The sequence below is a fragment of the Schistosoma haematobium genome, chromosome ZW, assembly GCF_000699445.3.
Source record: "Schistosoma haematobium chromosome ZW, whole genome shotgun sequence".
Classification (NCBI taxonomy): domain Eukaryota; kingdom Metazoa; phylum Platyhelminthes; class Trematoda; order Strigeidida; family Schistosomatidae; genus Schistosoma; species Schistosoma haematobium.
The window spans coordinates 42,564,539-42,591,714 of NC_067195.1; the positions used below are offsets into that span (position 1 = coordinate 42,564,539).

Here is a 27,176-nt window from a genome sequence, read left to right on the forward strand (position 1 = left end):
GTATCAATCATGTTATAAATATAATTACTAGTCTAAATGATACGACATTGGGTATCTGTAATTATGAGAGAATTATTGCTCCATAAATAATTTGGACTGACGTCACCAAGTGTTTGATAAATGTTAATATATCACTTACACAAAGGCTTAACTGACTCTTGAATAGGTCAGCGGCAAATAAAATTGAATGAGGTAAAAGTATTAGTTCCCTCTGGATCTCAAATGCAACTTTCTAACAAGTGTCAACTGACTAAATGTAGGTTAGACGTTCTGTCAGAAAAAACGAAAACATTTAAAAATTATTGCAAACACCTAAATGGAATAAATCTAGTCACTTGGTTTTTAGTTCTTTCTGTCTAAATTATTTTATGTGTATTATAGCAGAGTTTATTAAATTCAAAATTTTCATAAACTCCTGAATTATAAGTGTTCTCTATTAGAATGAGTACTTTTCATTGGAACATTGTTTATAAATCTTGATAGGTTTTAAAACTTAAATGAAACAGGGAAGGTTTAACCAAACATTTGTTTTGTTGATTATTAGTATGATGATAAGAACCTAAGCAATAGTAGTTATTATCTGTGAGTGAACGGTTTTTAACTATGACAGTAACTCAGCAAAATAATCGTAACTATCTATTTGGTGAATCAGATTATTTTGAAGTAAATAAGCTTGATGTGGTAATGATAATTAGCGGCTTAATTTGGAAACATGTTTATAGTCCGATTACTGCTCTAGCATCATTTTTCAGGAGTATCGATTTCATTCAGAAAACCAGAAAAAAGATCTACATGAGTTAAGAATCTAACCCATGATATCAATACTGATATACACGTCATCTCCAAGTTACTTACAAAGCCTCAAGTCCATGATTGTTTCTGCCTAAAGACACGTAAAACCGTTAGTTCGTGTATGAAATATTTTTCCAATAGAAAGTAAACTTGTTTAAGCTAATGTATAAGAAAACATAAACTATGACAGAACTTTAATCAGTAGTCAAAATGTTGTTCACCTTCTAACTCAGCTCCTTCAGAAACTAGAATATCACGCTTTCTATTGGAATAACAAATTTGTCACAAAATAAGTTGTTAAATGATTGGCATTTATTGTTTTAATATATGGTAGGATCTGTAAAACTTCTAAACCAGTGAGCATCGTCATTGTAAAGAGAATTCACTGGGGAAGACGTTATGCGGAATCATGTACTTGGAATTTTCCTCAAAACTAACGATAACACATATTTTGTATATATCAAGGTCTATTAACTTACAAAGTTCCATTTGTTACTAAGATTCTATTGTCGTCTTCAATTAGTCGCAAGTTATAAAAAAGAATTATCTCTCACTGTTTTCACTCCGATGAATATGAATAGTAATTTTTTGAATGAATAAATAATTTATTTAGAGTCATCCATTTCTAAATGAATATTGGTGTTGCATTTTGTCTATGTTCTAAATTTATAAACACAATCCATTTCTCCAGTCCCAATTTATTTCTATTCTTCATTAGAGGAAATAAAAACTTTGTAATTAGGTTTTTGAGCATAATTACCCTTTTATTGATGAAGTTGTTTTTCTATAGTATTCTTCAAGTCTGGAGGTTAATTAAGAAGATAATCTAAATGTATTGAAAGTCTCTTCACAAACTATAAAAACAAAATGTTTGAATGTTGATTAGAAATAGTGTTAGAAGTATCCAATGGCAGTACTTATGAAAATTCGATCATAATACATGAGTACATGAGTAACCGAAGTACAAATGTAATTACCGAGATTACTTGGGTTGGATTTCAGGTGACCCAGTAGGATATGTACTAATTATAAATGTAACATATATGAACTGCTATCTTATAAATTATTCATGGTTTTTAGAAATACATGGTAAAATTTGTTTCCATTCCCAAAAGTTTCACGTGGAATATATTTTAGGAACAGGAACACTGTCATCCTGGCTGATTTGAACAGCAATCTAAAAGTTTCACAAAGATGTCGAGAAACCTAGTTACATTGTGATTCTGTTATTTGCATCCTTGGGGTCGAAAAGTCATCCTATGTTAAACATTTAACTACACTTCCAAATAGTTGTTTTATGTAACCTCTACATGCAACGTCAAACTCGAAGCCTACCATTTTGAAACGTGGTATATTGAATTTATTAAATGTTAAATCAGAATTTGTTTCCTGAAATATTTATAATATTCTTTTTAGTATTTTACTAAATAATTTTGTAAACCAAGTCCTTTCATACCATATTACTAGATCTTTGGATAATGTGGTAGATCCTTTGTGTACCATACATCGATTGATTTACATTTGAAAATTAATAATCTACTTATTTTAATTTTGCTAAACGGTAAAGATTTCATTTTCACAGTTAAGTGACCAATTACTTCAAACTACTCCTTTTATACTAGTTCGATTTGCGTTTTTGTTTTTGAAAGTGCATTAAATTGCAAATGAATTCAACTATATTGTAATAAATCAGAAAGCAGTATTGTAACGGAAATATAATAAACAATGTTATTTAAAAAAAAAGGTTCAGCTTGACTTAAAAAAGAATTATTAAGTGTTTGAAATGGCAATTAAATTAAACAATACAGTCACTTAGTTTCTAAGGGACAACAGAGAAAGGTATATATTTGTAATTTTAAAAAATATCAAGTCTTATGATGTTACAAATATCTGAAAACAAAACATAGATGTGCACTTTATAATAAAGGCTTCTAAACTGGAATAATATTGCTGTCAAATGGTTCTTGACTTTCAGTTGTAATTTGCCTAATATCAGTTTTTCAGAGAAACCGCTTTTAAATGATACAATATGTCTGAAACATTTAATACTATATATATATATATATCTATATCTATATATATGGCTATCAGGACTCAGAGACTAGGTGGATAACGCGATGGAGTTTGAAGCGAACGGTATTGGGTTCGAGTCTCATGGTGAACACCAACTCTGGGATGCAGGTACATCCAGCTGACGAGTCCTAAATAGGACAAGACGCGCGTCTTGGATTCCACTGCTAGCCACTATCCATCTTTGCTTAGAATACCTATGAATTAAGGCAATACGCACAGTATGCACGTATGCCAATAACAGACTAATGAATCGCAGTGCGAAACATTGATGGGAAGATTCAAGTAAACAATACCAAGCGAATAAATAATTTGGTATTGATTGTTGCAAAAAAGGACTAATTAAAGGTTATGAAACTCACCTGGTTTGATAGTAAAGATATAATGGACCGATTGATTTTCTTATGTAGTTTAACAATTCGTCTAGAAGCATTTGGTCTGTCTCTAGTTCATTAACGCGTATTAATCGATCGCCAACTTTAAGTCCAGCTAGCTGAGCTGGTGATTTTGGTAGTATCATTGCTATATATGTTACCTAATATGTTAAACCAGAAGAAGGAAAGAAAACAATTTAATTAATATAATGTCGAAGTTTTCAAATATCACAGTGTGTATACTTGATACAGTAGTTGATGTGGGTGGTGCGTTTTCTACTGAAAACAGTCCAGTTACTATGGTGATTGGTTTCAGTCATAACGTACAATATGCTCAGAAAAAATGTTACAGTGATATTTAAAACTTTTCCTTGTTTGACGAACCAACCATTTTTACGGTCAATGAAATATTGGTTTCAGAGGTTTATTTACTTGAGGAATATGGGATATTGCAGCTATCAAACGAGCTTTCTTACACATATTCAAAGGAAATGTCTAACTAATTCACTAGTTCAGATATCTGTTGGGATAGGTATATTCAGTTATAGACTGTATAAATTAAATAATGTTGTGAGATGTCAGGGAGTCCTACTCAGTTTATTTGACTGAACTCATGAACTGATCTAAGTATGCAGGAATCAAACCCAAAGCCTTGGGTATTACGCGATGCTTAACCTCTAGATCATTGAGCCGAGATTCAGTGCTGTACAAGTTTAATTCCAATTAATCCAGCATATATTTGAATAGTTACTTTGTTTACACTTAATGTATCAAATGAATCCGTTAATAAGGACGTGTAAATTTTGCGAAACTTATGGGAACCAATCTTATCTCTTGCAAAGTACTCTCCACATGTCATGATATTCATGTGCCATCAAAATTTTCTAAAATCAATTCCTTCAAATACCTCGTCGTTTCTTCGTTTTAAATGTCTTACCAAAATCTTGTGCTCAGAAGGATTTCCAAAATTCATTTGATTGCTATCATTCAAACACTCCTTTGGCTAAATTACGTCTCTAGACGAACGTCTTAGTCCAGCACCATTCTTGCATCTTTATTTCTCTAATGGAAACTACTGATTCACAAGAAAAGAGCTTATTTATCCGAAGACTTATCTACATAAACATCCTTCAACATTTCATCCACTGAAAATAATGAACTTTCACTAACTATTATACAATTATTTGTTTTAGATTCATTAGACATATTACGTTTGTACCCAAGCGAATATTAGATACTAACAGTTGTTTTTTGAAATCAAATTCAGTATTTTAGTGCTTCACATTACAATTTCTCCATAGCTTAGATCTACTTTGATAATATTTATTCCAATATAGTTTGAAAGATGTTATCAAAACAGGCACTAAAACTATCATTTTTTCATGCAGTAGTTCTCTATACTTCACTTCCTTTTCGGGTTGGTATAAAATATTTTAAATTGTCTATTGGATAATCATAACGGAAGATTCATTTTAATTTTACCTTCCTTTAATGTTACTCAGTTTTGTGAAGATGAATTATTTCCACAACTTTTGTGATAACTATCAATTTATTTCTAAAGCTGGTCTGTCATAAATTGCATAACATAATGCAATCCATTGTTGGTTAATTTGGTACACCTGTGTTCTAAAAATTACTGTTTTACATAGTGACATGTGTCCTTTTAAGGATTAATCGAGATTTCCGTAATAAAACGATAAAATAGCATCACTTAATAGCTGGTTCTTACAATATTTTTATGGTAGTACTTTGTTGAAGAGACTATAGATCACCAAATGTGGAAGCAAAGTGGCTCCACAATAACAACGGTGATGCTAATGGTGAGATATAGACTCTTATTTACTTCGTACACGTTCTATCAATTATCACCGTTAATAACAACGGCAAATGAAAAGTAGAATACTAGAGTATTTAACATACATACATTTCATGCAGCAATATGCGCCTCAGACAGAGGAGGAATATGCAATAGGTCAATAGTTTTAAAAAAAGACATGGATTGATGAATTACTTGTATTTCAACATAAAGCTAACTTACCATGATGCTATCATTATCTACTATCCTCCTAATTTTTGTACAGCTAGAAACATACACTCTGTTAAACATTTGGATCATATTTCTATATCCTCAAACAAATGTTAATTACTATCAAATAGTTTAATCACACTATCTTTAGTAATGTATGGTTCACTGGTATTAAAAATGGCCACAACATTGAAAAATGTCTCCATTTCATTATTATCTGATAATAATTGCTTGACATTTGCCAAACAGCTTATTTGGAAATAATTAAAGTCGTTTCATAACTTTTCGAACGTGAATCAAACTGTTGAAAGTTTTTTTAAATGAACTATATGCTCACTCTCTAAATAAAGCAGTTCATTTGATTTGAACAGAATATCCGTTCTTTATAGTATAAACCAAACATCATATTCTGAGAGGATAGATTACGTCAGTGGTGCCGATATCTTCAGACTGGTGAGTGTTTCACGCGTTATGTTCACTGTGTGTTTTACTTTTCCATACAATGTCCATATCTATAGATAAACATTAAAGTATTTAAGGACATTCTCAACCGTCTAGACACATTGTTGTGATAGTGTTAGCTTTATGCTAGAATTAATTTCGCTCATCTTACTTTTCAGTAAATTTGTGATTAGATATATAGGTAAGTAAGCAAAAAATGTTTACCCTAATAAATATTATGAAAGAAATTATGAAATGTATAGAAGCAATAATGCGGTATTTGATGACTTTTCGTCCAAACAAAACGTCCAGATAAAAAAATGACAATATTTAGCATGTTTAAAATTCATGATAAATACAAAGTAAACTTTGTACATTGTTATTATTGCTTAACGCTTCGTTGAACCGTATGGTCAACACAATGTGAGTACAAAAGAAACAGTTATCATCGCTTCAGCATTATCATCTGTTTTAAACGCTCATTTGACTAGTCGTACAGTATCTGTTTCGAATTTCTTATCCATCTAACTGACAGATTAAAAAATATGAATATGTTCAGCAACAAGTTTCATACACTTAATAATTTCTATCTTTGCTTTTTAACTGTGTTCGTCCAATCAAGCGAGTTATAGTTGATGATGTTGCAAAATATTTCACTCAACAACCATAAGACAGTTGTGACAATACTTCTTTTAATTGCATTTTTCTACTTGTCCCGGCAGAAATGATCCAATAGCCATTGACTCGGATCTTTTCCAAATTTAGCCATCTTCATGTACAATAAAATGTACAGCGATCAGTTCTAACTTAAAAAGGTTATTTGATGGTAAAATTGTACTCGACTAGACGATAATACCATCGCAACTTATCAGAAAAACAAATGAATAACTGATGTCACTGACCGTATTTTTGAACTATGTAAATACTATGCTATACGGTTTTATGAGTTCATCAGTGTCATTTCATCAAAATATATTTAGTAAATACTTTCTTACATCTGCAGCTGTAGAATCCTTAGTTTAAAAGAAAATTTGTCTTGATATGAAGTTGAACATCTTAATGAAACTACTTGATTCATACTACGAAAACAACAAGAATTTAAGACAAATGAAAGTTTTGTATGGAAACAATTAAATGATATATCACAAGAACACCTATCAAGCAGAAAAAATAATTTATCGATTTAACATTTTCCTCACTACCTACTAACTTCGGGATCGATTCCAATTAGGAAGCTATAATCAATTCGATAATGTTGTTATTTACTGTGAAACTAATTCAGTTGCGCGATGATTTGTCAATGATCTTCGATACTATTCATCAAGTGTATGCTGCTTTGTTGAATATGTTTAAATATTTTAGAACTGCCGTTAACCAATAATATTGAATTATTTAAATTTACTAAATCATGTTTAACTCCAAATGTTTGTTGGATTTTAGTCTGAAAATTCCACAACAATGCTCACTTTATACATCGTACATAATTAACTGTGTAAAATGTCAAATATAGTAAAAACTACTGTTCAAAAGGTTAGGCAAAAACATTTCCGACGAAAATGATACACTTACTTGTCTGATACCTTTAGTTCTTTCTAATCGCATACCAAAACGTTCTGTTGTGTCATGACGTTGTAGAACAACTTTCCGATAGGAATCATCTTGATCTGTGGAATCACTACACTGAGCAGATAAATTACTTGAATAATGAGCGCTGGGTATTGTTGTTACTACTGTCATATTACTGCAATTATTGTTAATATTATAGTTTATCTGTTTAGTGAATTTTTGACTTTCGTCTAAAGCTTCATAAGCATATTTTGAATTCTGATTAATGTTTAATTGTTCATCGATTTTCGACAGTAATGAATAGTTAGAATCTGGACTATCATTATTATTACCAATACTAATTAAGTGATTTTGATTAGACTCATTTAATATTGTCAAATCAGAGTAACTTGGTGGTGGTGTTTCAATGCGTTTAGCACTTTCAACATGAACTTCATTTAAATAATGTTTGGGATCGCGTTTAACTGAATTGTCTGGTTCCTGTGAACAAAAATAACAAAATCAATACAAACATTTGGAGCTAATGAAATGCCTGAAAAATTAATTCTAAAAATCATGAAAATCGTCATAGTTTAGAACTGCTATCTATTAAAATGACCGAAACTCAAATGAATATCTTAAAATTCCTTGATGGAGTTGCTTGTTGGTATAAAGATGATGCTCAAAGCGTTTTCAATAAACCGGATCAAGCAGGGACGTATCGCTCACCAAACTCTGACTTACGAGCTAATTAGCTATACATAATTTCAAATTAACTTCAAGATTATTTGATCCAATCAACTGGAAAAAAATGTCAAACGGCACCGATCGTTTTTACTGATATTCAGATCAATGTTAGTTTATATCAGACGTTATTAATTACTCCTGAAAATCTACAAAAAAACCGGAGCACGTCAATACTACTTTTATTCACCCGGTAATTCTGGCAAGTCGAACCATTTATCGTTTAGGTTTAGAGTAGCCTGTCCATCAAATTGCATGCAATTTTGTCACTTTTTGAAAAGTTTCCAATGTACCAAAATCAAACCTGGAAATTAAATTTCAGTCTGGTTTCCATAGAATTTGTTTAGCGATTTAAAGTATATAAACATACAAATCACTCAGCCTTGTGGTGATTTTACAGACCACAAATAATAGTTTGTCATAAAAACATTGTTTCATAAATTTTCTATTGATATATTTCTCTAGCTTAAATGTCTTCATGTTTTTTTCGTTTGAAGTCAGTATTCCGAGTTCATAGGTTGGACTAATATCCTCATCACATCTAAACAGTGTAAAAATAAGGACAAATGTTTGGGTGTGATACTGTTCTAAAATGTTCACTTTCCCGTGAACATTTATTTCAAATCAATGAGTACTAAAGAGTTTAAGAGAAGCTCAATTTATTTTATTTCTCACAATCGACATTTAAATTAGGTTCAAAACCAGAAGATTATGAAACACGAATATTCTTTTCTCTGAATGATTTAACTCAATTTTATGTGACAAAACTTTCTAAACATATGCACTCGTAGTGACATAGTTGGCATAACATTATTGACTTAGGGTCAATAAATTATATTCCAAGATCTTTATGAACATTGAGTCCCAACAAATCTATCTGTAGACTGTTTTACAATGACCGAAAACTGAATTACTTAATCTCAAAGAGAAAAACATTGAAAGTGTCCGTCAGTTTTAAAAACAAAAACTGACGTTTCTGAAGAGCATCGAATTCACTGTATTTAGTTGACTTATGTTCATCTACATACACTAATTCAGAATATCGTTATACTTGATAATTAATATATAAATTGTTCATTCGAAGCCAGTAAACTATTTGAATAGTAAGTGTAGTGTGGTTTAGATCAAATAGTTTGAAAGCATTTTCTATAGAAAGTTAGAGCAATTAAGTCTAATGCACACCATGATAGGCAGAAGTTGATTATATTATACTTTTGGGTGGAAAAGGCAGTTTAAGGGTAACTAATGACTTTTTGAAAGAAATTTCAGATTACAGCATCTAATGTACATAACCATAGAAGACTTCAGTATATTACGGTAATGAGGTTTATTGAGTGCACTCCATAATATCTACATGTCAAACAAATACATTGTGTCCGGCCAACTAAACAATGATCAAAAGATTAACATAACCAACACATTCATAAAAATCAGTGAATAATCTGTCATTTTATGACTGATTAGTTTTTTTTAATTTCTTGGTATTTTAATACATAGAATTAACTCAACTTCAAGTTTGTATGTAGATGGAACGATGGAGTTGAAATATTAAAATATTTCATCAAATCTTCTGTAAACAATGTGATTCACGCTTTGTTTAAACCATGTACACTGAAGCCAGGTAAGGCTTCAAAAATGTTATGCAACTTAATTTCTTATTCTGATAAATTTAAAAACAAAACGTTTTTGAAAATAAATCATAACGTTAGTAGGCATATGTTCTAAATTATTATCTCTTGTGTCCAAATGTGTTTCCATCTACAAAAAAGTGTTTTCGATCCACGTGAACTTATTATTTTTATAATTCATTATCTTCTACTAATCTGCAAACCAAGAAAAAGTACTTGTACTAGAATAAATGCTACGTTCCTGAAATTGTAATTTAAATCTAAGTAGAATGTATCATACGACAGTTTACAGAACGGTGGAATCCTAGAAACTTCATAATACACCTTCGCTAATTATATTCTGGGTTTGACAATTAGTAAAAAGGTAGAGGAATTTGATAAATAATCTTTTAATAACGATTAGTAGATCCAAGCTAAGGGCCTTTGAACGACTGGCAATAACAACAGCATTAAAAACCTATCTATACTTCAGTATCGTATCACAGGCTACTATCTACATCACTTACTTGGTCGATAAGATTGTATCAGTACATGAAAGTGTACGACGTTCAATTTATTGAGGCTTAGTGATTAGTTTTTGATTTCTGATCTCAATCAAGATTTAGAGAAGTGAGTTTGTGAATTTCCAATTTACTGATCGAATTTTCAAAATCTTTCTTCACCAAGTGATTAATGTTTAATCAATAAAGAAATTACGGCATAATATGAAGTGATTTGTCGATAAACAACTTAATTTCTTTAATTTTTAGAACAATGTTTCAAAGCTAACCCACTATTTTACTCAGTATTCGTTCAATGTTATTACGTCCTCTACTTGATCACGGCAGAATACAATATACAGCTAATTGCACTCGAACGTGTAGAACTCGACAGTCTCAAATCAGAATCAGGGAAGGTGATTGTTGGGTAAAAAACAAAAATATGCAGAAAACATGGGTGTTCAATGTTAGTATTATAATTTATTATAATTCAGCCAATCCACAAGGAGGCAGTTTATGCTATCGTTCAATCATAGCATGCTATGTTGCTATTTTACAAGGCCTTATCGGGTTCTGACTAGACTGAATCTCTTCGGCACCTTTAGAGCCTTCGAAGGCTTCATCATGCTTTTTGAAGCTATCCTAACATATGTCACTATAATTACGAGAGTTGCTAGGGAGATGTACTTTTAATGGTTGAGTTGTACTCAACTATTCAACCTGCAGATGAAAAAGTGGTACTTATTTAGAGGATCCCATCGGTCCAATACCAGAAAACTTTGGCATCCAGTTTAAAAAACGATTGATTAAATACAACTATAGACAACCTAAATCGACATAGAATGATGTATGGATAATAATTCTACGTTTTGATGTAATATGTGTGATTTAAACTATATTCGGTAGACCTTCAATAACTGTAACCTAGGAATCATATTTGGTAATAAAGTGGAAACTAGTTTAACGAATTAATTTTCTGATAGTGAAATGATGGAAACCGTGAGGAAATACCAAGATTTGTTTAAAGAAGACCTTATTTGAATGATCACGTTTTCACGCTTTCAAAACGTAATTCCTATAAGTAGAAAGAGAATTATGATTATATATTTTACTACACTAATATAGAGAATTACCAGTCACGATGTCGTTGATAAGGAATTAACACGACTCAGAAAAATCCGTTTGCAGTGTAGATATCAATCAACATTTTTGGAAAGACTATAGTATCCAGGCATCAAAAACAAGAATGCTTTATGCCAACATCGATTTCTAGGGTGACATAACCGCATTCATCTTAACGTGGGTGATTTCAAACTATCAAAAAGGTTTCTTTGGATCAACTTTGAGATAAGTGTTCACCAGTGACCTTTCCACTCCCACTGATTCTGTAATTCCCTAACATCTAAATTTCTTTTTAAATTCATGTTCTTTTTAGTTGCACTTCATGTTAGTTTAAAAATTTATTGTTATGCAGCACATCTTTACAACTATTGATCTTCTGACTTTTATAACATTCTTGATGAACATTCGAGATTTTAACTGACATGATTTAAGTCTCATAATGATAATAACATTATTCTGTTTTTTTTGTCACCACGTTCTATGATTTTATTGTTATTTCAAAGAAGCATTTTATAAACTTTCATTGTGAAAAAAAATTATAAATTTATAACTGTACAACTCTAAGAATAAACTCAGTCAAAAGAGATTGACTCACTGAACTAATCTTCCATGCATCGTAAATACTTATCGCATTGAAAATGTCAGTCAGTCAATCAGTCAGCTATAAAGTAGGACCAGGCACATATATGCATCGGTCCAAGTTGCCGTACCGCATTAGCACAGCAAGATGAACACCGGATTCATATGAGTGGTTAAGTCAATGGTGGTATTATGTAAAACAAAGATTGCATATAAGGATATAGTACAGGAAGAAAGATTTCGCACGTAGAAAGAAAGATATGAAGTGATTTTAATCTCTTAGTTTAAGGGAAGATAGAGAGTGTATACACCGACGCCATTGTGATCGATTCTGAGCCATGTCACCAAGAGTCTCCAACCACTCCTTACGATAGTCACGCGGACCCCAACTACGTAGTTTGCATCTACCAACACGGCTCAGACCAGAAGTTAGTGACTTCAAGCACTGATGCTACGTTTTGGTTTGGCCGCCCCTAACTTTCTTCCAACCATTTCCAATACCGGATAGCATTGCACGTCGTGGTAATCGGTGTTGAGGCATACGTAACACGTGGCTCAACCATCTCAGTCGATGAATATTCACAACCTCATCAACTGATTTACCACGCGTCTAACCTCACTATTACTTACCTGGTGATCCCAGCAGATGCGAGCAATATTTCTAAGACATCTGTGGCTAAATACTGGTAGCTTACGAGTATCTTCTGCTCTTAATAGCCACGTTTCACAGCCGTAAAGTAGGACAGAACGAACTGCTGCACAGTATACTCGTCCCTTAATTGATAGACGGATATCTCGCCTTCACCATAAATGACATAAATTGGTAGAAGCCAAACGAGCTTTTCGAATCCGTGGTGAGATTTCGTCAGACACCGACCCATTACAGCTGATCAGACTTCCAAGATAAGTGAAGTTGTCAACAGTGAAAATGTAATGTTATTCAGACATTATATTACCTAAAATGGTTTAAATGGAACTAATTTTGAATCATAACTTTATTCAAGGTGAAGAAATGTTCTTTTTGTCAAGTGGAGGCACAGGTTATTTATATTTTAACTTTAAATGTTATGCTGACCATGTTTGTCAGTATGATATATCACAATGAAAAAATATTGTCTTTTTTCAGAAGTTAAACACTATGGAGTAACGGTCATTTTTTTCTAGATTCATGAAGTTGTACAAAATGCAAGTAAACTTAAGTAATGTTTCTAATAATTATGATGGGCTAAGATAATGTTCTCAACTCTGGACTGAAATTAGTACAAACTCCAATATCAGCCAGTATTATCACTTATCTTCCTGTGTATGTTGAAATTCTATCTTTCCAACTAAACACGTAAACTTACTTGATATGATATAGGTTGTTTGACATTGATCATTTTCATTATATGAACGAGAACATAGTTAACTTAATTACGACATTTACTTTAAACAGTTCATTAAGATATGTAGTTATTTAAAAATTATGTAGTTTGGAGATAAGTTGGTAAACTATTGGATTAGACAGAATGACTCACGGTTGTCCCAACAAATTAAGCTTCACCTTTGTTATAACAACATTCTATGGAAATTATTACTCTCCAATCAACAGATTTCTAAAGCGCAGTATATTGTGATAATTTCAGTAAGTGATTGATTTCTTTTGACTGACTTACAATGAATTTTGGCGAAACGTAGTGGTTGAATAACATAGACTAGTAAGTTTGCTTACTGACCACTCCTACTAAAAAAGGTCTAAATTCGAAGTGAAGTAGTTTATGTGCAGTGATCAAACTCTACACAAACGCCAACATATTAATTTGGGACTTCAAAAGGTTTAAATATAGGTCAAATTTATTTGATTCAATAAGGAACTGTAGACGTTTGAAGGACAAGAGACATAATCATCCAATATGTCTCGCTTCACATACCGACCAGAAATTATCAGTGAAATTTCCTTCTTCATACTTCTTTTGGTTGTCAGCAAAATTAATGTTCTCATTTCATAAACTTACATTAAATACATTTTTTAAATACTTCCCATATACAGACATACATATTATGGGACCTGTTTACTTTTATCATTGAACTATAGTAATGAAGCAACAACTGATAAACCATAAAAACAAAACTTACATTTTTCCTGTTTACAAAATGATCATTATCCAATAGTGCTTTACCTTTGATATTATTATTATTAACATAACCAGCGCTTTTGTCATCTAAATTATCAACATCTAGTTTCTTATTAATCGATTTGAATTGCTGAATATTTAATTCTAACTGTGATAATGGTAAATTATTTAGATTATTACTGTCTTTATTATTATTATTATAGGTTTTTTGACAATATGATTTATTTCGCTTAATCAGTAGGTTTCCATTTAAATGATTTTTTACATTCGATATTAACAATGAATTAGATGATGATATAGTTGTTTCTTTAACTGGATTTAATTGAAATATTTGCTTCTTTTTTAAATATGGTGAAGTAATTCTTTCTGAATTGAAAATAGTGTGAAACAAATGTGTCGGTGTAGTATGTTCTTTTTTCATAAATATTGGAGAACATGGAGCAGATTGTGTTGTGCATAAGTGATCCTTTTTAATACGATTGATTGGTAAATTGAGAATAATTTTATTAAATGCACCAGAATTTTCATGATTTTTATTATTAATACGGATTGAGGTTGACAATCTGTTTGTAGGTTTCTGTAGTTAAAATAGAATTTTTAAAAAAGAATGACTGTTACTGAGAAATTCTGAAACCCAGGATTTTAAGCAGTTTTTATGCTTAAGTTTAAATACATCCACTCGTTCACATAACTGTACTTGAAATAATTTCGTTTTTCCTTTGAAACGAAATTTTTATGTAGAAAACAGGCTTAAAAACCTAATAACATTCTTTTGTTGTCTTCCAACGGTCATTAGAAAAGTACAGTAAACTATATTAAAATAGGAAGTGGAACTTTAGCATTACGGTTTTTATTCGCAAAACTACGTTTTTTTTTACAAATAGAATACATCCAACTCGCTAACTGGTTACTTCACTGATTTCGTTAGTACAATTCTGTTATTCAAAGTTTTTTAACTTCCAAAAATACAACTATAAATCAGGTTAAAAAAAAACTTTTTTTATGGAATCTAACGGTTTATTTGACGATGAATGACGCTGAATTAATTAACACAAAAAATTCAGTCTATCTGTGTTTAGCTGTTTCAGCACTTAACTCAAATTTTCATCGTGAAAAAATAGATTTCCTGCAGACTACTTCCGACCACCTGTCATCGAAGCACATTGAACGCGATATTGTGTCACTCAAACCAGAAGAAACTCTGCAATCTGGTTGATACGATTCGTTCATCACAGGAAACAAGAAAAAAATATTTCGTCACTACTCAAAAGTACTTTTAATGTAAGAGTTAAATACTGGCTACTAAATGAATTCGCCACACTTTTTCCATACTTCCATAACCATAACTGATTCTGCACTGAATATCGTTAGGTATCCAAATGAAAATAAACTCTAGTTCAATAATACAGGCAAATGTCGATCACTATATAAGTTCATTTAAATTCATTTATATTATTATTGGCAGGATAACGAAATCAAAACACGTATAAAATTATTTTATTTTTCTCTGTATATAGTAGATATTCTTTTTAATTGTTGGTGTAAAATAAATATTCCAGGACTTCACCGAGGTCGTTCTTCTGTGTTTGACTTTGTTGAGCAAAATATGTTTTTTTCAACAATTACAACACTGAATACTATACACGTCTACAATCTATCTGCTGTCCAATGAGAACAATGAAAAAAAGACGAGTATAATTTACTATATCGTTGCATTACTCTCTCAAAAATGAGGACTACTTCATGAGACTCAAAATAATATGATTTTATCATATAGTGGTATATAACATATTTCATTAATTGATCCAAACAAAAATATTTTCATCCTATCAACTTCAATAATATACACCTTTGAACAAGGATGAAAATGTTTACCATCACAAGACGTTTCCTGAATTTCATGTTCCTCTGTAATCTTTGGTAGTCGAATTGTTTACGATTAATAAGTAACTGATATCAATACTTTGAATTGTATGTCTAATTAGCATCCGTTAGTCAGCTGTTTAGTAATTTTTTTTCAAAAACGTATCCATCAGAATGCTGTTGTGTGATTGACCAATTTGATCAATTCATCCTATTGTTCACTAAATAACGGTCATTTAGGTATTTCTAATAACCATTAGTCACATTATAAATAAAAATTCAATGAAGACTTTCAAATTATCACGATGTTTGCATTAATAAATTGTAGTCCAATTTAAATTTCAGCATAGTATCAAACAATATCATGTTAGCTTATTAAAATGCGTCTTGTTGCGATCTAGATGCTTTAAATACCATCTTATATTTTATGAAGCAATTGACTGAATCTCAACTGTGGGACGTGAGTGGCAAAATCTTATACTAGTATTTGACAAAAACGATATATGCGATCATTTTATTTATGGTTGAGGGAAGTTTACCAAATACGTCGATAGAATAATATTTATGTAAATCAGAACGAAGTCGTAAGACTAGACAGCTAGTTTCATCGTGATCTTTAGTGGCTGGCACTATGTTAAGCTTATATAGGCTATTCTAGATTCTGGACAGACCAATTTCATTATTATTTTCAAGCCACGTTTTGACCTTATCACTTATTCGCTTATTAATCCTAACTACGACTGAGGTGGCTCATCCGATATCTCCTCTAAACGTCACTCCGTTTGATTTTGCTTCCTTTGCCTCGTTTCTGTGATTGTCTGTTAGGAACGATGGGTGTGCGAAATATACGTATTTATTTAACTTATTCTCTTATTTAGCTTATTTTATTCTGATATTCTTTAACTTGAATTAAGTCGATAAAAATATACGAAGGTTGGCAGGATGCATGTTTCAGTAACAATAAGTATACGATCTAACTGAAATTAGATGTAAGGCCAAAAAAGATTTTAAACGTAAGAAATGCTAATTAGGATTACTGTTATAAGGCTCATCAATGTTCGTTACTGTCATAATGGCGATAATAATAACAATAGTAATAATAATAATAATAACCTCACCTGATAATCAGCAGTTCTATCTAACTGAAGTGAAACTGACGGATACTACTGAGAATCTATGAGTAATGTCAGCGTCTGACAATTGTTTACTAGTAGAAATGAATTTACTTCGGTGTCTGTGACACAAAGTTATATGACAAATCACCGCCTAAGCAAACTTTACAACTAATATACATTTCATTTTATTTTTTTCATTCACCAGATGATAATCAGTGTCATTAACGTTTTATTTTCAAAGTTCCTAATAAAAAAATTGTCTCAATCTGTCAAAATTTCTTACTAAGAAAAAAAGTATCATACTGAACTGTTTATGAGAAAACAAAAATGATCATAAATGGGACTCCAAATTTTTGGAACCGTGTCTTAGTAATTTCTAAATAATAATTCAATTGTAAATGTTGCTTGTTAACTGTTGATACAGTAATCTAGTAATAACATGGTAACAGTTTAAACAAGACTGTACTTTAGTTTGCCAACAAAACATTATTTCAAGAATACCGAGTGTAGTTCTACATACATTTTTAAGAGCATTCTCTCCTGACCATTTACAGTAGTATGTAAAGCATTAATGAAAAGTATATCATAAATTTAACATGTTACTAAAATAAATGATATAATTCATAGGTGATCTTCACCAGTTCTTATTGTTGACTAATTTTACATTTGACTATTATAGTGATGCAATTTTATTGTTAGTTATGTATTAATGAATGTTAATTCACTTAGAAGCTTTTGTTTTAAATAGCTACGTTATCCATTTCAAATAAAATACATATTGAATAAAAGAGGATGTTGAATTTAAACTGAATATAACGCCCGACGAAAAGTCCATTTGTGGAGGATTATATCTCTAGTGTAAATATTACACTTTCAAAGTCATAATTCAAATGTTATTAAATTATTACATGCATAATTCTATAACCACCGTATATAAGGAATTATTCAGAGTTGAATTTTGTATTTTCACTGTATTTGAAAACTATAAAGTCGGTTAGTGTACTATTCGTTTCAAAAGCGTTTACATTGCTTCAAACATTCTAGTTCGTAAATTCATTTTCCTTGTAAACTAAAATCTTGAGATGGTGGAGAAGATTTGTAGCTCAGGTGAATGATTAAGTATTCCTCACTATCATAAAAAACATTATTTTTACATCTTTCCTATGACCATTTTTAATTTTAGCTTCTTATGTTGATCTGTTATTGCAACATGGATTGGTGAAAGATTTTACCAGGTTCTACGCCGTTTTTAATTAACTAGGCGGCTATAAATCAGTCAAAAATCAAAATCACAATAATTTAAGTAGTTCGAACAACAAAAGAATCTAACAAATTCGTAAGTTAATTTCAATATCTTTGTTGTTGTTATCTTTCGATTACTTGGACTTAACTACCATTTTCACCTATTTTCAGTGTGCGCATACATATAATTATGTTTGATGTTAATAAAAACATCAAAGTACTACTATTCTAGTGCTAATCCTATGAGAAAACAAATAAGGGATTTTTCATCGTTGCTGTAATTTGGTATCTATCCTGTCTTAATATAGCTTTAGAACAGTTTCAGAATATTATATGGTTCGGTCGCTTTTCAACCTATTCCAAATGTCAATGTCATATGTTTAAACTATCTCATTAATAGACACTTGAAATATAAATTCTAGTCTCATAAATGGAGGTCAATACGTTAGTTTATATAAATTGTGGAAATTAAATGACATTGGATGCTTTTCGGCTACATTTAAATTTACCAAAAATGAACTGATTATCGGATAACTCTATTTATATGTATTTATGACCCCTTTTAAAATCTAGGGAACATATTTTTGGAATAAATGACTTTGTGAACATAAGAATAATGATTTAATGAATGTAGAAATTGATATTCTATTAAATAATGAAACAAATTTTGACTCATATTTTAGAACCATATTGTACAATACTGTATACTAAAACATAGTGAGGATAACGAACTTATGAAAAAAATTTCCTCAAATACACTATTTAGTACATAATTACGTGTACACTGAACTGTAAGTACATATTATTTGAAGTAAACTATGTTCATAAAAATGGTCATCAGTTTGTATAAATATTAGTTAAGATACTACTAACAGAATATTTTGTCACTAGTTATAATTAATTAATGACTGTTTACTCTAAAAAAGAATACTGAATGATCGAAAATAAAATTTAATTCACGTTAATACCACTATTATTGAATTTATATAATAGATAGTACTGAGGTCATCAAATACTGAACATCATATCTATTCAAACTTATTTTGGACAATAAATGCGTTATTATCAGAGTGAGTTTTGTGGAGATTTTAGGAAATTTCACAGGTTGAAATCATGAGTCAATTGAAGCTAGACCACCATGGAGAACCTGGAATCATTAAATGTTTGTTACATTAAAAAAAAAGGAATTAATAATGAACTATGAAAAAATAAAATCAACTCTAAAGTAACACTGTCTACTATCAATCAATAAAGCTGTTAAAATAATGCACAAATAGGAAGCAGTGTTATTTTGTATCTTTATGAACCTGATAAATCATAGATAGAGTAACCCCATTATTATGGTACAAAAAAGTACATTGAGAATTTTACGTGAATGTATTATGTAAATGACACGTAACTGAAGTAAATGTATGTGCTTCCAAAGTTTTCCCCTCGGAAACCACTTACTATCACTTCATAATTCTAAGAATATATGAATTTATTGAGGTACCATTTCTAACATCTCATTTGTCCATATCATTTAACACTCATATACTATATGGTTGTCAAAGAACAAAAACGATAGTGAATTTCTCTTTATTTATACTTCACTCATTATTCATGATATGAATTTAGTCTTAACTGATAAGAGCACTCATTTTTGAATTATCGAATTTGACGCTTAAAAATTAGTCAATTATAGAATAATAAAAAAGGGAAGAAACTTGTTTAACATTTAATCACTGTTATTATTACATCTACTGAGATGTAAGTTGATTGCTTTCGTAGTTACAACTAATTAGTTTAATGAATTGTTATTCATTTATCGAAAAAAAGACATCAAATCTCGTACGAACAATTAATAAGCTAAGAAAATGGATAAAATCTAAATCTATTCATATTTTGTTAATTAACAGAAAAACGAGGATATAAGTACAATTCCTATAGTAGGTCTAATTAGATTAGGCATTTGTCTTTAACTGTCTTTTATACTGATGTTGTTTATTCAATTTATACACCAATCCTGTGGAGATTGGTATAACACTTTATCTACAGTATCGGTTTTTTGATGTAATTCATGGATAGAATTAGAAAAAATTGATGAAATTACTTGTCATATGATGTAAATAGACTAAATGATTAGTACTGTATACACAACTATACAACAGGATTGAATTTAAACCTCTGTATGCATACTACCTAAATAATTAACTTAACTATTAGAATATACTTAATAGTACACAGATGTGGAATTGTATAATTCATTTGACTTTGTTTTCAGTGTTGTACAGTTTGTAACCGAGTACAAACACTATGAAAATTAAGTTTTCAAGGTGAAAACATAAAGGCTAGTGATAGTTTTTTTTGATAATCTATACAAATATACTTCAGTAAACGTATTAATATTTATACAAAAGCATTAGTTATTCTAAATTATTCAAACTAAGCAGTAAGTATATAACAATGAGAACAGTAATATGTTACTAAAAAGCTATGTGTATTGCTAAAATCATAAAGAAATATCTACATATTATGAAATGCTTGAATTACGAATTCTGCTCGTCAATCGAAACCCCATTATCCGTTTTTATGATGATTGGAAACAAACATATATATACGACATACGTTTTTCTCTTTATATTTGTCATTGTTTTGTTAATGTTAACAGGCTAGTTTTAAAATCAAACCTATTACATATGAAGTGTTTCCCCACTTTTCTTATTAACAACAAATTCAATCCGTTCAGGTGAATATAGATCTAGGAACTATTTAAATTTATTGTAATAATATTCGGAAGAAAATTAACATAATTTATGCTGGTCAACCAACCAAACACAATGATGCAATGAAAAATGAATTGAAAAAAGCTAGTCAAAATGTTTATATTGGTGGTGAATAACATTTTTCTTATCGACCATGTATCTTTACAACTGTAATAAATAGCCCATCATTAAGATTTACTTTGATGTCTAACAATTTAACACAGCAAATATTTCATTCAAAATCGAGGCTACGATTAGCTGATGATTTGAAGTCTGATATTCAGTCTCAGCGTCCTCTTGTTTCACTTTCAATAGCTCAACTACTTTATATATGTTTTGAAAAACCTGTATGTACTGGATATTTGATAATGATTGTCAAACAAAATTTTTCAGACGGATATTCAGTAGATGAATGATTTTGACTATACAGTTTATCTATGATGAAACTCTAGAACACACAGATCACAAATGTACAAAATAAAGTTATTTTTTAATGTTGATTCTGGTTTTCTAAACCTGGTTTGTAGAAGCTAGATTTTACTATCTAATATTATGATAGATATAAAGAAGTAGGATTAATATACTGGGAATTTTTTAGTTTATGCAATCTAATTATACGGCTGTTAAAATAAGCTTAACAAATCGGTTCATTAGGATTTTCAACTATTACCATAGACGTCATATATGCTACACTGTTAGAGCGAATCACTCTAAAGTCTGCAAATAACTGCCATTTTAAACTGATTGTAGTTATGAAACCATTGGAAACCAAAACGTACTGAATAAACATTTGTTTTGTTTAAAGTTCTTCATCATGGACTTACCACAATTCCATATAGAATGAAGCTCATAGTCTTTAATCTTCGTAGTGAGCATCTTAAGAAGCTTCTTCAAAATCCGATCATTTTAGCTTGACTAAATTTATTATTTAAAATAACAATTACGAAACTTCTTAATGATTTATGAAGCGTTTAAAAGCGCTGACAACAACTTACATTGGAGATAAATTTTACTCAACCTCAATGTCATATAACTTAAGATAAGTTTTTTTAAAAAATAGGATTTCTGATAAAGAAAGCACTGGAAGTTGAAAGAAATTTTTACTTGTTAAGACAAAAATAAACTTAAATAAGATGACTAATGAATTATCTGTAAACATAGTGAGATGTTCCCCAGTTATATATCTGTCCAAAAATTAAGCAAATTGAAATAAATAACTCCAGACTGTCCTAAATTTCATAAAATAAAACTGAAAATTCATTCTTATCATTGTGACAAGAATTTCACTATATATTTTGAAAGTAGATATAGGTACCTTATGTATAACACAAATTGTTATCCTTATTTTGGAACATTTGCTTATTTCCTGTTTGATGTTTTTAATATTAATTTTAACCAAATTTTATTTGTTAAAATTCTGTTTAGTATTATGCATGTTTTTAGAGTTATATGATGTATATGAGGTATAGTAACTTGGACCGATGCATAAATGTGCCTAGTCCTATGTTGTAGCTGACTGACTGACTGTTGTAGATGGCAGTATAAATGCATTTTTATCTTTTCTAAGATGTTTCGAATATTTATTTTGTCAAAAAATGAATAAAAAATGTTGTCATGTGGTCTTAATTAAGTCAATGTATTATTGTTTTATGAGATATTTCTAAATGTTTGTTCATTTCGACTTTAATTTGAACAGCCGTTAAGAATGAGTGACAATAAATAATTGTTTTAGCATTATTTAAGATCCCTTAGCTATACAAAACTGTAATGAAAGTGACAATAGTTTTTTTTCTTACGTCTGATTCAGTTTGATTGAGCTAGCCAGTTGAAATATCATGGCTAACATATTTTAACATGAAAATATTCAGGAGATATCGTAATTGACCCAGTTTATTTAGTGAGTGAGGCAAAAAGTCATCACCAGAGCTCTATTACTAAATTAAAAGATCTTTTTCTCATGCGATAAATCATTTTTTATTTATCACCGATAGATTTCCTCGAAGTTTATTGTTCATCTTTTATATCTACTTATTTTGCACGATCAAAAATGAAGCCTGATTTCTGTGTAGAATAAAAGTGTGCACAATCTACGCCATCTGTTTAGGATGCATTACAGTACGAAGAATTACAATGACAACAATGTTGAATGCATTCCTAAACCAAATAAACTGTTAAAAACAACATTCCTGAATAATGGTATCTGCTTCTCAAACTGAAATAATATAAAAACACTAATTAGTTACTTTACACTCTCAAACAAGTAACTCCACCAAAAAGATTAAGATTTAAAAAGAAATACTTCAAGCTAACTGACTCATTTAATATAATTATTAATCGCACATCAAATGAAGGAACTGATACCAACGCTTTAAACCATAAGTCATAGGTCAGAAATTTTCAACTCTGAATTTCAACGATTGTTACTGTTGTATAGCAATAATCTTACTGAACAATGTAGGTTGATGTTGATCCAATCAACATAAATCCACGTAATTATGTCTCTTTCATCTAAAGTCTTTACTACCCGAAAGTGTATAAAAAGAGTAGTATTTTACCATTAAATGTATTCTTGACAATCAAAGGCTAGGCTTTGGTCTCCTGATATTCAGTGACTCAGTAAGATATGAGGTTCTGGAGGAAGGTAACAATCATATTTGTGATTAATTACAGGATTACTAGCTCAGACTCATTTCCGATTGTTATATTATAATTTTTCTGGTCACTGAACTGTAGATTAGTTTAATTCAGTGACAAAATAACAGCTTATTAATGGGTTCAACAGATCAACATATAGTTATGGTTTCTTAAAATTACAAAATTTGATGGGGGAAATAAGATGTGTTTGCTCAGATTGAGCAGAAATATGTTAGGATGAACGATACAGTAGATAAGCTTTAGATTTGAAACGAATGGAATAACAATACAAGTATTGAGGATTCATCTAACCTGTGGTGTACATGATTAGATAGTCATCAAGACGGTATTGAAATAATTACAAATAAATTTGTAAATAGTATAACATTCAATCTGATGTATCTATGCTTCCTTTTTTTAAGAAAAGTCCAAACCAAAATCATGTTTATTTTATTTATAAATAAATTGTCAATATTTACTTAGCTATGAATTGAATTGTTCATTATCTTGTTTTCACATATTAACCATTAAACGAAAACTTTACGTCATTCATCCAAGTTTGCATGTTTTCAAAACTCAACACAGTTTTTGTCATAAACACGATTCGATGTAAGAAAAAAACAAATTAGAGAAAATGTGATAAATAAACCATATTTTCACCCAACCTTGATTGAGTTTTTATGTTGTCGAAACCTACATCAAATGTTATGCCCAATTAATGCTTCGTTTTTACATACAAAATATGTTTTTGATTTATGTGCATGTACCATCAGTTACGGGACATAACATACCGGTAATTACTTAATAATTTTGAATAGCTATTTACGTAGTTAAAAAAAACTAAAACGTTGAGAACTTAATACTTTGAAGGAGAAGATAAATTAAGCGGAAAACAAGTTCAAGACATCTATTTTTGTTTATTTTTCCTTTTTGTACACTAATGTGTGCTAATTTTATTTACTAAGAGTGAAAATAAGTGCACGAGAATTGTTAATGTTTACCACTTTTTACCATGGAAACAATGAGTGTAAATTGTCTCCGAGAATGTAAATTCCAACATGAACGTGTTTTAAGTTCTGTGTTTATGTTTCAAATATTCTGTATATAATAAGCGGGGTGTAACCTTGAGCAGAGGAAACTTATAATGATTAATTTAACCTTTTTGTATATAAATTTATAAAACTCCTTTGGCTGACCACTGCTTTTAATAATTATAAATTACATCTTGATCTTATTTAATTATATTTTTCTTTTGAATAATACATGGTCTGTGAAAACGATTTGTAGATGATCTGTTATGAAGTATAAGAGATCAAGTAGTTCGAACATCAAGAATGAAGTTCCTAGGTGCCAACGAATTAATATCACATTATACAGTGAACTATTCAAGATGGAATCAGCTTTACTATAGATTTCAACACACTAATAAAAGTGTACAATCTAAAAATTCCGAGTTCAGTTTTTATTGAACTGTAAGATATATATATCACTAGGATGATTGAAATGAAGACGAAGGAGATGAGTAGTGCTTATCAAATTATTTACTTACTCGCAAATCACATCGACCAAATAAAATATAATTGTTTCCAGAGAACAGTGACTCCTCCAGACAGAAGAAACGAAATTTCTGAATAACTTTTAGAGAAAAAGAATAATACGAAACTATTCAAAAAAATGAAGTCAAAATTAATTTATGATCAGGTAAAAAACACACAATAAAACTAAGATTGTATAGAATTTAATGAAAGACCTACTAAGCTGAAAATACAATGGGCTCAAACTAATAAACATATTCATAACAGGTGCTTAAACCAGATAACAATGAAAGCTTTATACATACAATTAATAAAAAAAACGTGAAATTACATGAAATTGTATTTCAATAAAAGCAGATCACGTTGAATGGTAAACGAAACAGTAATCGAATTCCCTATATTCAAAGCTGTAATTATTAAATATTAAAATAAGCATAGAATTAAATTGAATAAGTGATCATATGAAAATTTAATAACCCAATTACATTCGTGTAAGCAAATGAAAATCACTTCATAAAGTGTCCAATTATTTTTGTTATGATAACAACTCAATTTAAAAGAAAAAATGTACTTGTATACCAATTAAATCATCTTCAGTGTTATTCAGATATTAGATAGTAGATCACTGTATTTCGCTAATTAATAGAATATAAAAACATGTCATCAGCCATATGAACTCATTACCTTTTTAATTGTTTAGATTAGTGAAATTAATTAACAAGTTTATTTGTTTCAAAATTATCCATTTCATAAACCTGAATTTGACATGATTTGATGTTAAAATGTAGATTGTCCACTAGTTCTCTTGATTCTTATCCTATTCACTTTTTACCTTATTACAGACGATTGTCTTGTAGTTATTTCAAAAATTATTGATTAATTAAGGAGATCATGCAACAATTTTATTGTTGTTAACTATTATTACTGTGTTTCCTTTTTTGTTTTTCAGACATTGGATGTTAGCCTGTTTCTGAAGTATATAAAATTATTCCATAATTATACTTCACAATTGATAAGAATCTACATTAAAAATAAGCATATAAATAATTGTTCATTATGTAAAACAATTAATTATTATTTAACACAAGTTGCTAGATTGATATTTCATTTGAAAGACTACAAATTAGTGTTCAATGTTCATTTATGTTGTGACTGAACTGAACGTCTAAGAAGATACATACATTTCGAAACCATTAACATTGATTGTATGACTCATTATAATAAAACAACTTTATCTAAAACATATTACCGTTATGTAACATGTAACGAGTAATACTTTTTTTAGTTCAGCTCAGTGTTTAATTCTCAAGTCTTACACAAAGGTTAGGAAAATCGTATTGTTACAAAGATCGAAGTAGGTGGATCCACATTTGAACTTATAATCTAATGGGGCACATGTGTTGTTCATTAAGCCACTATTTCACAACAATTTACTGATCCTATAAATGCTGCCTCCAATATAACTTAAAGATGTAATTGTTCTTAATATAAACAGAAAAACCATTAAAAGCTATGAATTATAGTAAACGTTGCTTATTTAAGTATGATAAAATGATCAAAGACATTCATTCAAATGCAAAAAAGATAACCTATAGGTCTCTAATGATTTGAATGTGTCTAGATTCAGATCTTACTACCTGTTATGAAATAAACTATAATTTCAAAAAAAAGAAATGCAGTTTCTTGATTATGCCTTACCTTTGTAAAAAAAACAGATATCAGACAGAACAATAAATCTTAAATTATTTTCTACGTAAATAATTTAACTTTTATGGTATTCATGAATCATGTCACAGACATAAACTTGTCTATGAGATATTAATTTATAAAGGTAACTTGAATATATCATTAAATAAATCCTTAATTTTAAAGATAATTATTCTTACTATATTCAATTGAATAAAAATCTATTTCCGTAGGTGACTATTGATTAAGGAATAAGGTTTTATGGATGAAATCTGAAAATTATTCAAGGTCTGTTATTGTACTATACTACTGAATTTCCCTGTGTACCTTTACATGATATATATGTTGATATACACATAATTCAATCCAAAATATTCTTTTCCATTCTTTACTTTAGAACACGTTCTCACAGGTTATAACAATAATTTACGCATCGACTTTAA

General features: G+C 29.9%; 1 protein-coding gene across 1 annotated transcript in view; it reads right to left on the reverse strand.

Annotated features, from left to right (window-relative positions):
• The window catches only part of MS3_00003608 (uncharacterized protein), a 48,837-nt gene that overhangs the window by 16,081 nt on the left and 5,580 nt on the right, over positions 1 to 27,176 (reverse strand). Inside the window, exons 2-4 of the mRNA XM_051211442.1 lie at positions 13,916 to 14,491; positions 7,273 to 7,749; positions 3,225 to 3,397 (exon numbers count right to left, since the gene is read on the reverse strand). Coding sequence (XP_051071505.1) covers positions 3,225 to 3,397; positions 7,273 to 7,749; positions 13,916 to 14,491 — 1,226 coding nt within the window. The remainder of the gene's footprint in view (positions 1 to 3,224; positions 3,398 to 7,272; positions 7,750 to 13,915; positions 14,492 to 27,176) is intronic.